Genomic DNA, 16,127 nt, shown 5'->3' on the forward strand with positions numbered 1-16,127 from the left:
TGTCCTGGGTCGACCTGGGGGCCTCCTGCCGGCAGGACATGCCCGAAACACACCTGGCCACCCTACGGAGGAAACTCATTTCGGCCACTTGTACCCCGTGGGCCTACTTCTTCAGCCTGACGGCTCGCCTAACCTCTGATGTCCACCAGCGTGTACGGGGGTTATTGCCACAACTGACCACAGCTGCCTCACCAATTGCAGAGGGAAATAAAGTCTGTTCAGACTCAATGTCCCCCACTGCTCTCAGAATGCAGACAAAGCTCTGCCGGACGTGGGAATTGAAGACCATCTTGACAGGTTTTTCTGCGAGGCGTTCCCAGCAGACCCTCACTATACCTTTGGGTCTGCCAGGTCTATGTGGCATCTTCCCCTGCCATCTGATCCAACTCACTACCAGGTGGTGATCAGTTGACAGCTCTGTTCCTATCTTCATCCGGGTGTCCAAAACATATGGTCACTAGTCAGATGATATGACTACAAAGTCAATCATCGACCTGCGACCTAAGGAGCCCTGGTACCAAGTGTACTGATGGGCATCCTTTTGTTCGAACATGGTGTTCGTTATGGCCAAACTGCAGCTTGCACAAAAGTCCAATAACAAAACACCACTTGAGTTCAGACCTGGCCCCAATCATGCCCCTCCAGGTCAAGCTGGGGCAGTGGTGGCCTAGCGGTTAAGGAAGCAGCCCCGTAATCAGAAGGCTGCCGGTTCGAATCCCAAGCCACCAAAGTGCCACTGAGCAAAGCACCGTCCCCACACACTGCTCCCTGGGCGCTTGTCATGGCTGCCCGCTGCTCACTCAGGGTGATGGGTTAAATGCAGAGGACAAATTTCACTGTGTGCACCGTGTGCTGTGCTGCTGTGTATCACATGTGACAATCACTTCACTTTACAATTTACTTTACAAGCTGTCATTTCCCAGGTGAACGTTGAAGTCCCCCAGCAGGACAATGGAGTCCCCAGACGGCAGAAGTGGGACAAAGTCATTGCTTTTCAAGTCATAAGTAAGTCTCAAGTCTTTGCCCTCAAGTCCCAAGTCAAGTGCCAAGTCAAGACAGGCAAGTGTCGAGTCAAGTCCAAAGTCAAGACTGATAAGTCTCAAGTCAAGTCCTAAGTCCTGCAGTTTGAGTTTCGAGTCCTTTCAAGTCTTTTCAACCACAGAATAATAATATATTTTCACCGATCGTGTATGCTTTTAAAATCTATTGTTTTATTTAAAACAAGTGCAATTGAAACTGCAGAAATAAATAGTGCTGACATTGCACTATTAACTTCATTTTTAACATTTAACTCATATTTTTTAAGAATATTCTTCATTTTAAACCACTGCTTTACAGAATAAACGCATCTGAAAAAACAAGTGCAACTGTAATTATTTGAACAAAAAGTGGTAACATTGTATTTCCATGACATATTGCATTTCAATTAGTTCCACAGCAGTTTGTCCTGTCCTGTAACAAACACATGAACATAACAGACTTAACCATGGGAAGTGGAAAATAAGATGTACCTATTCAGTTAAATAGCTGCATCCATGTTTCCACGTCACGTTTGATGTGGTAATTTCACAGTTCGAAGACTCGTTCTCGCCCCCTACAGTTCAATTCGACTAAAATATCAAGGTGAAAGTCATCATAGTGTAGCGGTTCTTCTTCTGCGTTGTGTAACTTTTTGATTTCGTTTCTTGAACATCAAATGATGAGCTGACACCCAAGAGATTTTCTGTGCAAAGTGTATTCTGTACAAAAAGCAAGGTCGCATCAGAACATCGCGTCACACATCACGTCTTTCTGCACCTCTCTCTCTCACAACTCACGCCATGTGTCCAAGAGAACTGAACATTAACATAAAGCATTCACAATTTACAATACTGCATTCCTGTACAAAAAGCAAGGTCGCGTCAGAACATTGCATCTTTCTGCACCTCTCTCTACAATATACAGTATTAAAAGAACATAAAAAAAAATATTCACAAAATAACACACATGCAAAATATTCCTAATATGTACATAAATTAAAATGAAAGAAATAACTTTTTGCACACAAACCCCACGCACCTCTCACAGCTCACGCCATGTGTCCAAGAGACCTGAACCGGGTCTCAAAAACAAAATAAAAGTCTTTAGAAAATAAGAACATAAAAGACACAAGAAAGAAGAAATATACTTATAAATCTAACCATTTAACTCCAGCACAATAGCTTGCGTAGTATAGACCCAGCTCCCAACCCAACTTTGTGAATAGATTAACGGCGATATTTTTTTATCACCGATAAGAGTCTCAAGTTAACGCAGCACGTTTTTATCACCGATAACAGTCTCACACAGCACGTTAACGCCGATAACGGCCCACCACTAATATGTATGTATTGTACGTCTTTGTTGGTGGCTAAAATACACGTTGCTGCTGACCACCGTCTACTGTGTGCGATACTGTGCGACATTGACTAATGTTATGTATAGGTACCTCATCCTACCAGGTTTTAAAAAATCTATTTAATAAGTGTACGAATTAAGGGAGTGAACTCGCAGTGGACAGATTACCAGTTTGCGACGTTAACAGCGAGTTTACAGCCTCACTGATTTAACTACACAGCAAAGAAAAGTTAGCAAATAAGCGTTAGCATTCACTCAGAATTTACCGTTCTTTGTGCAACTTCAAATGTCGAACGAAGTTGGAAGTTGTTGCATCTCCGTCTGTAATCTTCGACCTGCATGTTTTGCATACTGCTATTCGTTTTTTGTTGACCACCTCGTAGTTTTTATATCCGAACAAAACTATCTTTGGTATTATTTTGTCTAACTGGCGCGTTATTTGAGAGTTCCACTGCATTGGTTGTCCTGTAATTTGATTAGATGGATGCTGTTGGCTCAAAACAACGTGGATCTAATTTGATTGGATGTCTTGCCGACAGCAAATATGCGCACAGACGCACATATACACAGACATTGAAAGATACAGAGCGTTCGGTAATAACATACGTTTTAATATTTGGGTTTTCTGGGAAACAGCAAGTCTTGTCAAGTCAAAAGGCTCAAGTCCAAGTGAAGTCACGAGTCAATGATGTTAAAGTCCAAGTCGAGTTGCAAGTCTCTTTACATTTTGTCAAGTCGAGTCTAAAGTCATCAAATTAATGACTCGAGTCCAAGTCATGTAACTCGAGTCCACACCTCTGCCAGACGGAGCACTATCTAGCACTCGTCCCCCGGTGGTAAACCCCAACAAACAGTCTGAGAGTCTTGGGGCTAACAAAAAGCCAACCCCAGCCCTCCGCCTCTCACCTAGAGCAACTCTAGTAAAGGAGAATGTCCAACCTCTAAGGACTTGTGTTCCAGAGCCAATGCTATGTGTTGAGGTGAGTCCAACTATATCTAGATGGTACTGCTCAACCTCTTCCACAAGCTCCAGCTCCTGCCCTGCCAGAGAGGTGACGTTCCATGTCCCAAAAGTCATTTTCCTTGTTCGGGGATTGGACCGCCAAAGCTCCTGCCTCGGTCCGTCACCCGATCCACATTGCACCGGACCCTTCATGTTCCTCCTGAGGGTGGTGGGTTGGATGAGCTCATGTATCAAGTTCGGGCTGGGCCTGGCCAGGCCTTATGGGCAAAAGCCCGGCCACCAGGTGCTCACTCACAGGCTCCAACCGCAGGCCTGGCTCACTGGCTCTTTGTTTTTCCTTCCATGAAAGGTCATCTGAACCGTTCTTTGTCTCACCCTTTACCTAAGACCAATGTCATGGGAGACCCTACCAGGGGCACCAAATGCCCCAAACAACAAAGCTCCTAGGATCAGTAGGTTTACTTTACTTGGCAGACACCAAAGAGACTTACAAGGGGAGAACACCAGTAAATCTCATTTGGTTTCTATAGATTGAGTTACAAAACTAAGAGACCTGAAAAGGCCTAATTTACCAAGAAGAGAACATGTTAGACAATTTTTTTTGTGAAGTGTGTGCATCGCGTTTTAAATACTTTTCAAAGTTGCTTTTCAACTATTTCTTAAAGTTGGTAATAGTCTCAGCTAGTCGAATGGAGCAGGGCAAGCTGTTCCACCAGCCAGGGACAAAGGTAAGAGTCGATTGGGACCAGAGACCCCATGAAGAGGGATCTCATTTCGTTTGCAGATCTAAGAGGGCATGCAGGAGTGTAGCTAACTAGTAGTGTGTTGTTAGAGGGTGCACTTCCATTTACAGCCCTATAGGCAAGCATCAAGGATTGTTTGAATTAACTGAGCTTACAGGGGGCATTCATAGAAAGTCATCTACAACATGCACCAACCACACCGTAAGTTCTCATATAATGGCTGGTTTATGGTAATATTTTACATCTATACAAGAGTCAAGTGCCTGAAAGAACCCAGGTTTAGGGCAAACCCATTACAAGAACCACACTGGCAGAACTGTATTTAAAAAAAAAGACAGGGTTTATTTTTAATAAAAATATCCCAAGTGAACCTCTCCACTGGAAACAAGGGTTTCTTTCCCAATGTTCACATTCATGGACCTCCCTACAGGCAGAAATAAAGAGTAAGCAGTCAAACGAGACCATTTCAGAGGAAAGACAGCACAAGCTACTCACGCTGTCGACCACATGTCTGTTGACAGGAAGATGTGGCAGAAGGATAGCAAACTGCAGTATTACAGTGTAGGAAAACCTAGCACAAAAAGGCAGGATTAGCACATTTATCCTAGCATGCTAGCCTAGAGGGGCTTCTATTTAATAAACCTACCTTCTCATTCAGCGCCACATAAGATGTAGGGTTCACAAATGTAAACATCTGAAGGATGAAGCGTTTGTAGTGCGTTGGATACTGAAGCACAGAGGAGCCAGATACAGGAACCAAGGTGGTCAGGTAACGGTCATCCTGGTACGGACACCTGAACAGAGAATTAGTGAGGAGACACTGCATACACATCTTTAGCCAGTTACCAAAAAGCACGCTCCTTACCCATTAACCAGGATGTCCCACTGTGGGGAGCTGAAGGGGTTCGGGCTGGATGTGGCCCAACAGCGACCCAGCATCAGAACAAGGTTGGGATCGGTTCTCCCCACAATACGTACTTCAGCGTACACTGGGTCCCGCAGAACTTTAGTGACTGGGTAATCAGCACCACTGTAGTAGGAGTTGTACGCTACAGTAGCTACAGAGAAAGGAAACAGTAAAGCTCCCAAATCAATACTGAAAAAGGAAGGTAGGAATTTAGGACGTGCAGTACCTTCCACACATCCTTTGATGGCACAGCGGCCATTGGCCAGCCTGAGCTCCACCTGGAGTGGACCAAGAGCAGCAACTGGCAGTGGTGGGTCAGAGAAGCCAGTTTGAACCACCACTGCCTCCACAGCAGCACCAAAATAGCGACACTGAAAGAGAAGCCTGCAGAAGACAGTGCATTAAGACCTCCCCACCCTCACTCCACACACACAGAATAGAACTACACACTTACGCAAATTGGCTGTCTCTTGTGATGGAACCAAGAGGCCCAACTCCCACCTCGTAAGAGGAGAACATCCTGTTCTCGTAGATCACATAGCCAGACTCCACCTGCAACAGCCATACAGGATAAGCAAGGATTATCAAGCCTGGGTTTAGGAGAACCCTACCCAGTACCCTTCATTCCAAACTAAATTAGAACCAGGAAATAGACCAGTGGTTAGAATAAGAACTGCCAGGAGGGCCTACAGGAACTAGATCAGGGACACCTGACACACAGGAACAAGTATTACATGCCCACCGTCACAAGGGTCCCACACGCAGTCACAGGGAACTGGAAAATGGCAAAGGCACCGTTGGAATCAACAGCAGCACAGGGTGCACTGCTTCCTCCCAACAATGTAACGGAGTCTAAACTCAGCCGGGGGAGGGTTGCATCCATGGACACCACAAGCACAAACTGTCCATCCCTGGTGCACTGGACAGTTACTGAGGAAAGGTAAAGAATTGTAGTAAAGAGACTCCGTACAGAATCAAACACCAGGAAGTAATACGGACACCTACCCATTTTGCCGTAGTAACATTGTTGACCGTCAAAACAGCATCTTATAGCACTGCAGTTACTTGCAGAAATTCCAGGTGCCCCACATGGTACCCGCTCAAAATTATTCACTTGACACTGGTCAGAAAGTGGCAGGCCTGGATCACGTGCCAAGGTTGGGATCTGTGGCCCAGAGGGAGCAGGAATGGTCTTAATTTGGGCAAAGCACAAAGGTCCCCAGAAAACCAGCACCAGGACACCAAACATGCTACCTCCTTTACCCATATCCAAAACACTACAAACACTCACTATCAGCCATCACGCTGAGGGACTCTTTTATATCTCATCAGATTCACTGACGTATTAGTGGTGGCCGTTTAAAACCACGCCTCCTCATTAAAATCTTTATCTTCAATCTTTATTACAATCAGCTGGTTTATCAGCTGGTCCTGTTGTCTCAATGTCTTAGAGTTTTGTCTGAATAATCCTGATCAGCATAAATACATTTAGTCAAATCATGTTTCTTATCAGTTCATAAGAACAATCTGCAGTTGTAAATAATAATGTTTATATAAAAAAAGAGCTATTTTTTAACATCACTAATGGCAGAACATATTTATTTTCTAGGAAATTGTATATTGGATACTGCAGGTGGAAGTGAGTTGCAACTGATCTGCAATTTATAAATACCCTAAATATATAGGTAAATCAAATTCTGTCTATGTACACAACTGTCCATAATTCTGTACAGAGTATATGCAGAAAGTGATACTATTGTCTAGGTTCAGTCTTCCCATAGCCTAAAGATGAAGTCTCATAAAGTGTTTGGCTTTCTTCAGGTCAAACAGACATTTACTGGGGTGAAATAAGTCTCTAATGATCTTGATAACTCCTGCTTCTCCTCATTAAGGGGTAGTGGTGGCCTAGCAGATAAGGAAACGGACCTGTAATCAATGGCACTGAGGTGACACTGAGCAAAGCACTGTCCCCACACTCTGCTCCCAGGACACCTTTCATAACTGCCCACTGCTTACCAAGGGTGATAGGTTAAAAGCAGAGGACACATTTCGTTGTGTCCAACGTTTCTTGTGCTGTGTTTAACGATCATTTCACGTTCCTATTGTAAATGTCCTGGGGGGATGGTAAATCATTCTCGTTTTTGGAGCGCTGAAAGACAAAATAGTACAACAAAGCACCATTTTGGATCTGGAAAAGTTGCTGCAAGCTAGTGCCGTGTCATCATCTTGGTCCTGGAGTCCCTTGATGAAGATGAAGTGGAGCTTTATTGTCATTTCACCTACATACATGTTAGACAAAACATAGTAAAATAATTCAAAGTTAGGAATGTGTGAGTGTATCTGTACAAAGACAGTTCAGTTGTATGACAGCCTGTGAAAAGACAGCGAGGGCCTAAATGCTTTTGTACCTTTTTCCGGATGATAGACGGTTGAACAGTGCATGTGAGGGGTGTGTAGAGTCCTTCAAAATGCTGGTGGCTTTCCTGATGCAGCGTGTGTTGTGAATGTCAATTATGAAGGAAAGAGAGCTTCCAATGATCTTCTCAGCTGTCCTCACTATCCACTTTTGAGTCTTGTGGTCCTATATGGAGCAGTTCCCAAACCAGACAGTGATGCAGCTTGTCAGAATGCTCTCAATAGTCCTCTATAGAAGGTGGTTAGGAACAGGGGTTGGGAGATGGGCTTTCCTCAGCTTTCACAAGAAGTAAAGATGTTGCCGGGCTTTCTTGGCTATTGATCTGGTGTTGGGATTCCAGGAGAGGTTCTCCTCTAAATGAACACTGAGGAACTTTGTGTTCTTGACCATCTCCACACAAGATCACAAGTTCAGTGGGCAGTGGTTCCTCCATTTCCTGTCCAGGATGTGGCTGTGAATTTTCTGCCTTTGCTACTCTTCCTGAAGGCGGAGTCTCGAGCTTTGAGCAGTTGACATACTTCTGCAGTCATCCACAGCTTCTCGTTTGGTCAAGTGGTGATGAACTTGAAGACTGTAATGTCATCAGTGCATTTGCTGATGTAGCTGTTCACTGATGTCGAGTACTTCTCCATGTTGATGGTGTTGTCGCTGTAGGTTGCAGCCTCCATGAACATTTGCCAGTCAGTGCACTCAAAACAGTCTTGAAGAGCAGATCTGTTGGCCAGGTTCTCACCTGCTTCAGAACCGGTACTGTGCATCTGACGAGCGGTCTGTATGCTTGAATTAGCATAACACTGATATAGCCAATATGGGGGCGGGGCTCTGTCCGGTATCTGCCGGAAATATTGGTGTAGGCAAGATCCAGTGTGTTATCTCCTCTTGTTGCAAAGTCCACATGTTGATGGAATTTAGGGAGAATTGACTTGAGATTTGCATGGTTGCATATCCATCAGGGTCTACGTTCTGCAGATTGCTAGCAGCTCCGTACAGCATGCAGAGCACCTTTGCATTAGCGCTGGGTCGAATGTACACTAATAATAAAACCTGCGGTAAATCCTCGGTATATCAAAAGGTCTGCTTCTCACAGTCATGAACTCAGTCAGCGATGAACAGTAGCTAGAGATTCCATGTTGATGTTAACACACACGCCAGTGCCGTGGTTCTTAATGAACAACGCTGCATTACGTTTGACACGAAATGGAGTAAGCCCGTCCAGCTGACGGTCTTATTCCATTTACAGGGAGTGCAGAATTATTAGGCAAGTTGTATTTTTGAGGAATAATTTTATTATTGAACAACCATGTTCTCAATGAACCCAAAAAAACTCATTAATATCAAAGCTGAATGTTTTTGGAAGTAGTTTTTAAGTTTGATTTTATTTTTAGCTATTTTAGGGGGATATCTGTGTGTGCAGGTGACTATTACTGTGCATAATTATTAGGCAACTTAACAAAAAAACAAATATCCATTTCAATTATTTATTTTTACCAGTGAAACCAATATAACATCTCCACATTCACAAATATACATTTCTGACATTCAAAAACAAAACAAAACTAATCAGCGACCAATATAGCCACCTTTCTTTGCAAGGACACTCAAAAGCCTGCCATTCATGGATTCTGTCAGTGTTTTGATCTGTTCACCATCAACATTGCGTGCAGCAGCAACCACAGCCTCCCAGACACTGTTCAGAGAGGTGTACTGTTTTCCCTCCTTGTAAATCTCACATTTGATGATGGACCACAGGTTCTCAATGGGGTTCAGATCAGGTGAACAAGGAGGCCATGTCATTAGGTTTCTTTTATACCCTTTCTTGCCAGCCACGCTGTGGAGTACTTGGACGCATGTGATGGAGCATTGTCCTGCATGAAAATCATGTTTTTCTTGAAGGATGCAGACTTCTTCCTGTACCACTGCTTGAAGAAGGTGTCTTCCAGAAACTGGCAGTAGAACTGGGAGTTGAGCTTGACTCCATCCTCAACCTGAAAAGGCCCCACAAGCTCATCTTTGATTATACCAGCCCAAACCAGTATTGCACCTCCACCTTGCTGGCGTCTGAGTCGGACTGGAGCTCTCTGCCCTTTACCAATCCAGCCACGGGCCCATCCATCTGGTCCATCAAGACTCACTCTCATTTCATCAGTCCATAAAACCTTAGAAAAATCAGTCTTGAGATATTTCTTGGCCCAGTCTTGACGTTTCAGCTTGTGTGTATTGTTCAGTGGTGGTCATCTTTCAGCCTTTCTTACCTTGGCCATGTCTCTGAGTATTGCACACCTTGTGCTTTTGGGCACTCCAGTGATGTTGCAGCTCTGAAATATGGCCAAACTGGTGGCAAGTGGCATCTTGGCAGCTGCACGCTTGACTTTTCTCAGTTCATGGGCAGTTATTTTGCACCTTGCTTTTTCCACTCTTCTTGCAACCCTGTTGACTATTTTGATTGTTTGATGATCACGCTTCAGAAGCTTTGCAATTTTAAGAGTGCTGCATCCCTCTGCAAGATATCTCGCTATTTTTTTACTTTTTTGAGCCTGTCAAGTCCTTCTTTTGACCCAAGTTGCCTAATAATTTTGCACACCTGATATAGGGCGTTGATGTCATTAGACCACACCCCTTCTCATTACAGAGATGCACATCACCTAATATGCTTAATTGGTAGTAGGCTTTCGAGCCTATACAGCTTGGAGTAAGACAACATGCATGAAGAGGATGATGTGGACAAAATACTCATTTGCCTAATAATTATGCACTCCTTGTATACGGGAGCTTGACGTGGAGAGGGAGAGTAGCTTTAAGTGCCTGGGGGTCCACACTAGTGAGGACTTTATCTGGTCACTCAACACCACACAGCTGGTCAAGAAGGCACAACAGCGGCTGTACTTCCTGAGGAGGCTGAGGAAATTTGATCCTGAGCAGCTTCAACAGCTGCATTGCGGAGAGCACACTGACCAAATTTTGCTTCTCTCTCTGCACAGCATCTACCACATTAGAGTCCAGAGGAAAGCTGCCTCAATTCTTCAAAGACTCCACACACCCCCAACATGGATTGTTACTCTCCTGCCCTCAATATGAAGGTTCAGAAGTGTGAAACCTGGAACCTTCCAACTAAACAACTCATTCATCCCTTCTGCAATCAGACTCCTTAACAGCTGACCTACCTCATTTTGCTCACTGTTTTGCATACTAGGCCAGTGGTGGCCTAGCGGTTAAGGAAGCGGCCCTATGATCAGAAGGTTGCCGGTTTGAGGACACATTTCACTGCTGTGTATCACAATGACAATCACTTCACTTTACTGTAATTTTTTTTCACTTTGCAAATGCACACTTAATGTTTATTTTCATTTTACGAGAGAATAGATGGATGGCGTTCTCCATGAGAGTGGGAGACTATGGATATCCATCCAACATGAATGGGCTTTATTGTTACGTTTAGGTCAGGTTAGGTAATTGTGGAAATAAAAGGTTATTGCGTTTTTTGGGCTGTGTTGGAGAAAAGGTTGAGTGAGAAAGCATGTGTTTACCCATCCATTGACACAGAGCACAGGAGGGGAATTTGTTTGCGCTGCTTGTTAATATGTGCATATTGGGTGTGTGGGAGGTGCATAAACAGTGTCTCCTATGGTCTGTGGTCAGTCCTTCACAATTTACACCGTGCTTAACACTGAAAGCTGTCTGCTGGACCAAATTTGAACAAGACACCTTTGTAGTGTGAGTCAAGAGTATTAACCAATGTGCCTCTTGTAACATTTGCATAGCTTTCACATTTTATTTATTTGCAATGTGTAGCCAAGCCATCTCCATGGCTTAAGTTATAGCAAGGGGATTGTCTTTTTTTTCTTTAAGTTAATAACTTATAACTCAGATATGTTTGTTCTGTGGCAGAGAGAGGGAAAAAAAGCTATTTTGATTCATTCTGAGGATTTGCTGAAGATTTGATCAATAAATTCAAGCAACAGTAAACTACAGTAGAAAGTTTATGGGTGGTAGTAGCCTAGTGGGTAAGACACTCGCCTGTGAACCAGAAGACCTGGGTTCAAATCCCACTTACTGCCATTGTGTCCCTGAGCAAGACACTTAACCTTAAGTTGCTCCAGGGAGACTGTCCCTGTAACTACTGATTGTAAGTCGGATAAGGGCGTCTGATAAATGCTGTATATGTAAATGTAAATGTTTTCTTTATTGCAATACACAACAAAACAACAGCCAGCCAGTTGACAGATCTGTCCCCCCAGCCCCTCAGGGCCTTGGTCACGTCATAATAAACACAAAGAAGACCAAAAAGACTAAGGTAATTGTTTGTGTGCTTAACTTATTTCCTGTCTCAATATTGTTTGATTTTGTTTCTGCAGCTACAGTTAGTTATGATGTGTCAGGGGCTTGTTTACATGATTTGTGTTCACTCCCAGGATTTGTGTGGAATTAAGCTCAGGTAGGCATCAAGGCCAGATCCTGTCTCCTCTGTCTGCATATGTGTGTGTGCACTTAGGCATACAACAATGATCAATTCATAATACATTTCTATAACAAATAAGTGTTCAAAATATAACACAGCTGTGACAGTCAGCCTTCTTCTGGACATACCAAACCTCCCCATAATTAATTAGGCTTTGGGCATTATCTCAGTTCTTCCCATACCCTCCTAGGCCTTGGTTGGCCTTCAACCTCTAGGGAATTTTCTGCAGGTATGCATGATCTCATTGAAATGGCATATAAAGTATAGACTGAACCTGGGTGGAGGATCATGCTCTGTGCCTGCTGCAAAAGGCCCACAAATATACAATGTGATTAAAAAATATACCATAATCCATGAATCATTCAGCCAGACTTAAATTGAGAGATTGCACTGCCTTGACTTTAGACTGTTTAGCTATTTTGTAGGAACACCCTAGGGCAGGAAACACTACTCTCAAGTAGTGTTTGTCAACAGAATGTCACAGTAAATGTTCAATGGACAAAGCTAAATGCTGATCTCAGTCAAGAACACAAAGATTCTTGGTGTTCATCTAGAGGTGACCCTCTCCTGGACAACACCAGCTAAGAAATCCCAACATCTTTACTTTGTGGAGCCAGAGGAAAGCCCATCTCACACTACCAACTGAACCACTTCAGTTTGGGAACTGCACTTAAAAGACCCTACAGCAGATAATGAGAAAGACAGCCGTGAACATCTCTTCAGTCCATTAAAAAAAAAAAAAAAAAAAAAAAAAAAAGTTTCACTTTAGCGCATTCTGTATTGTTTTTGCACTGCCAGTGTCCCACGTGTGCACTTTATGTAACTGGTGTGTCACATGTGCAGTATGTTATTGTAAATGCTACATGTAGGACCAGGTTCCAAAGAAACAGAGTTCTGTGTCACTGTTTAACATGTAGCTGAAATGTCAAAGCAAAACCTTATCTTAATTATGAAATGTTATATATCTGTATTACATAGATTTTACTGAAAAGCTCAGACTAGTCAACTGAAACTAGACATTAAAGAACAAAATAAATTGCTTTTTTTTTTTTAAATAGGGGGGAAAAAAAAAAAAAAAAAAAAAAAAAAAAAAAAAAAGACTCAGAACTTTTCAAATGAAGGTTTATTTTTAATAAAAATCCCAAGTGAACCTCTCCACTGGAAACGAGGGTTTCTTTGCCAATGTTCACATTTGTGGACCTCCCTGTAGGAAGAAATAAGGGGTCAGCAACCACCACAAGGTCATTTCACAGGAACAGACAGCACAAGCTACTCACTCTGTCGACCACATGTCTGTTGACAGGAAGATGTGGCAGAAGGATAGCAAACTGCAGTATTACAGTGTAGGAAAACCTAGCACAAAAAGGCAGGATTAGCACATTTATCCTAGCATGCTAGCCTAGAGGGGCTTCTATTTAATAAACCTACCTTCTCATTCAGCGCCACATAAGATGTAGGGTTCACAAATGTAAACATCTGAAGGATGAAGCGTTTGTAGTGCGTTGGATACTGAAGCACGGAGGAGCCAGATACAGGAACCAAGGTGGTCAGGTAACGGTCATCCTGGTACGGACACCTGAACAGAGAATTAGTGAGGAGACACTGCATACACATCTTTAGCCAGTTACCAAAAAGCACGCTCCTTACCCATTAACCAGGATGTCCCACTGTGGGGAGCTGAAGGGGTTCGGGCTGGATGTGGCCCAACAGCGACCCAGCATCAGAACAAGGTTGGGATCGGTTCTCCCCACAATACGTACTTCAGCGTACACTGGGTCCCGCAGAACTTTAGTGACTGGGTAATCAGCACCACTGTAGTAGGAGTTGTACGCTACAGTAGCTACAGAGAAAGGAAACAGTAAAGCTCCCAAATCAATACTGAAAAAGGAAGGTAGGAATTTAGGACGTGCAGTACCTTCCACACATCCTTTGATGGCACAGCGGCCATTAGCCAGCCTGAGCTCCACCTGGAGTGGACCAAGAGCAGCAACTGGCAGTGGTGTGTCGGAGAAGCCAGTTTGAACCACCACTGCCTCCACAGCAGCACCAAAATAGCGACACTGAAAGAGAAGCCTGCAGAAGACAGTGCATTAAGACCTCCCCACCCTCACTCCACACACACAGAATAGAACTACACACTTACGCAAATTGGCTGTCTCTTGTGATGGAACCAAGAGGCCCAACTCCCACCTCGTAAGGAGAACATCCTGTTCTCGTAGATCACATAGCCAGACTCCACCTGCAACAGCCATACAGGATAAGCATTCATTCTAGCTTCACTTACAGAAAGGGATCTCAAGCCTGGTTTTAGGAGAACCCTACCCAGTACCTTCATTCCAAACTAAATTAGAACCAGGAAATAGACCAGTGGTTAGAATAAGAACTGCCAGGAGGGCCTACAGGAACTAGATCGGGGACACCTGACACACAGGAACAAGTATTACATGCCCACCGTCACAAGGGTCCCACACGCAGTCACAGGGAACTGGAAAATGGCAAAGGCACCGTTGGAATCAACAGCAGCACAGGGTGCACTGCTTCCTCCCAACATCGTAATGGAGTCTAAACTCAGCCGGGGGAGGGTTGCATCCATGGCCACCACAAGCACAAACTGTCCATCCCTGGTGCACTGGACAGTTACTGAGGAAAGGTAGAGAAAAGTATTAAAGAGACTCCGTACAGAATCAAACACCAGGAAGTAATACGGACACCTACCCATTTTGCCGTAGTAACATTGTTGACCATCAAAACAGCATCTTATAGCACTGCAGTTACTTGCAGAAATTCCAGGTGCCCCACATGGTACCCGCTCAAAATTATTCACTTGACACTGGTCAGAAAGTGGCAGGCCTGGATCACGTGCCAAGGTTGGGATCTGTGGCCCAGAGGGAGCAGGAATGGTCTTTATTTGGGCAAAGCACAAAGGTCCCCAGAAAACCAGCACCAGGACACCAAACGTGCTCCCTCCTTTACCCATATCCACAACACTACAAACACTCACTATCAGCCATCACGCTGAGGGACTCTTTTATATCAGATTTGCTGATGTATTAGTGGTGGTCGTTTATAACCACGCCTCCTCGTTAAAATCTTGATATCTAATCTTCATTTCAATCAGCTGGTCCAGTTGGTGGCTTCTTTCTTTGTTTTGACTGAATAATCCTGATCAGAATAATTACATTTTGACAAAAATGTCTTATTAGTCGATAAGAACAATCTGCAGTGTTAAATTATGATGTGTATATGAAAAGTGATGTTGCGTATCATCACAATCTGTAGAGCTGTTTGTTTCAGCATTACTTTTGGAAGAACCAATTTTACTCTACTGTCTACTGAATATTACAGTGAGTTGCAACTGATCTTATGGGGATAATTTAAGCAGAGAAGTCATTCACTACTGATTTTTCAGACTAGTTTTTCTTTTCTGTGGATGATGAAAGATGCCATGTTTATGATGATAATTAATGAGGTGTTTGCAAACTGAAAGTGCCGGCTCTCTGAAAAGAGACAAGCTTTCCTTCATTACATCAGATGTCTATTTAGCCTGAATTGACCCATCATCCCAATCAGAACTTCCTTTAGGGCTTTGGGATCCTGAAGGTCTCTCGACCAGAGACCTTGAGGTCAGGAACCAGATGAATGGACTTATCTCTTTGGTCAATTAATAACTCTCATGGTACATGCTGTTGAGGAAGAGTGAAACCCAGAGATGCATGTCTGCCCTTCTAAACAAACAAAGGCCTAACACAACCCATTGTAAATTTGAAACATTATTATTATTCCTAAATTATGCACACAGGACCCCAAAGGACACACATCACCCTTTTACTGATATTACTGATTCACTAGATTTCGATTTGACCATGATGTCTCTATTTAAGTGTAATGAAAGTGAATGATTATCATTGTGAGATGCTGTAGCACAGCACACGGTGCACAGCAAGATGTGTCCTCTTCTTTTAACCCATCACCTGACCCAGCAGTGGGCAGCCATGACAGGCATTGAGACACAATGTAAGTCATGTCTGGTATCCTTCACTTCAGAATTGTGTGTCAAGAATGTTAATCAATGTGTCTGAATGAAAAAGAGTTGATTTTGGACTGGATGGTTGTTTCAGATAACTTAAATCTTAATCTTAATCTTAATTGCTCAACATAATAAATGAGGCAATATATATAAAAAAAAGCAAATGGCCATACCCAAAATTATTTAAACTCGGCCAAATCAGCTCACCATTGGTCCATTGGTGGTGATGCACCGTCCA

At 43.5% G+C, this 16,127-nt stretch overlaps 1 protein-coding gene and 1 pseudogene across 1 annotated transcript; both read right to left on the bottom strand.

Annotated features, from left to right (window-relative positions):
- Positions 1-4,430: 4,430 nt before the first annotated feature.
- LOC114768573 (zona pellucida sperm-binding protein 4-like) lies at positions 4,431-6,239 on the bottom strand. Its single transcript, XM_028960930.1, has 8 exons — positions 5,996-6,239; positions 5,733-5,920; positions 5,445-5,542; positions 5,217-5,374; positions 4,949-5,141; positions 4,730-4,877; positions 4,579-4,654; positions 4,431-4,507 (listed from the first exon to the last, which is right to left on the bottom strand). Exons 1-8 carry the CDS (start codon positions 6,237-6,239, stop codon positions 4,431-4,433), a joined length of 1,182 nt encoding a protein of 393 aa, XP_028816763.1.
- Positions 6,240-10,241: 4,002 nt separating this feature from the next.
- Positions 10,242-14,839, bottom strand: LOC114768574 (zona pellucida sperm-binding protein 4-like; annotated as a pseudogene).
- Between the last annotated feature and the right edge of the window lie 1,288 nt (positions 14,840-16,127).

Source organism: Denticeps clupeoides, chromosome 18, assembly GCF_900700375.1.
Source record: "Denticeps clupeoides chromosome 18, fDenClu1.1, whole genome shotgun sequence".
NCBI lineage: Eukaryota > Metazoa > Chordata > Actinopteri > Clupeiformes > Denticipitidae > Denticeps > Denticeps clupeoides.

Bases quoted from the DNA above. Each gene is read 5' to 3' on its own strand.
- LOC114768573 (XM_028960930.1), bottom strand. From the start codon at position 6,239: ATGTTTGGTGTCCTGGTGCTGGTTTTCTGGGGACCTTTGTGCTTTGCC. The intron at 5,921-5,995 runs GTAGGTGTCCGT...ACCTTTCCTCAG, and splicing joins ATGTTACTACGGCAAAATGG to TAACTGTCCAGTGCACCAGG. The intron at 5,543-5,732 runs GTGGGCATGTAA...TGGCTGTTGCAG, and splicing joins CGTGTGGGACCCTTGTGACG to GTGGAGTCTGGCTATGTGAT.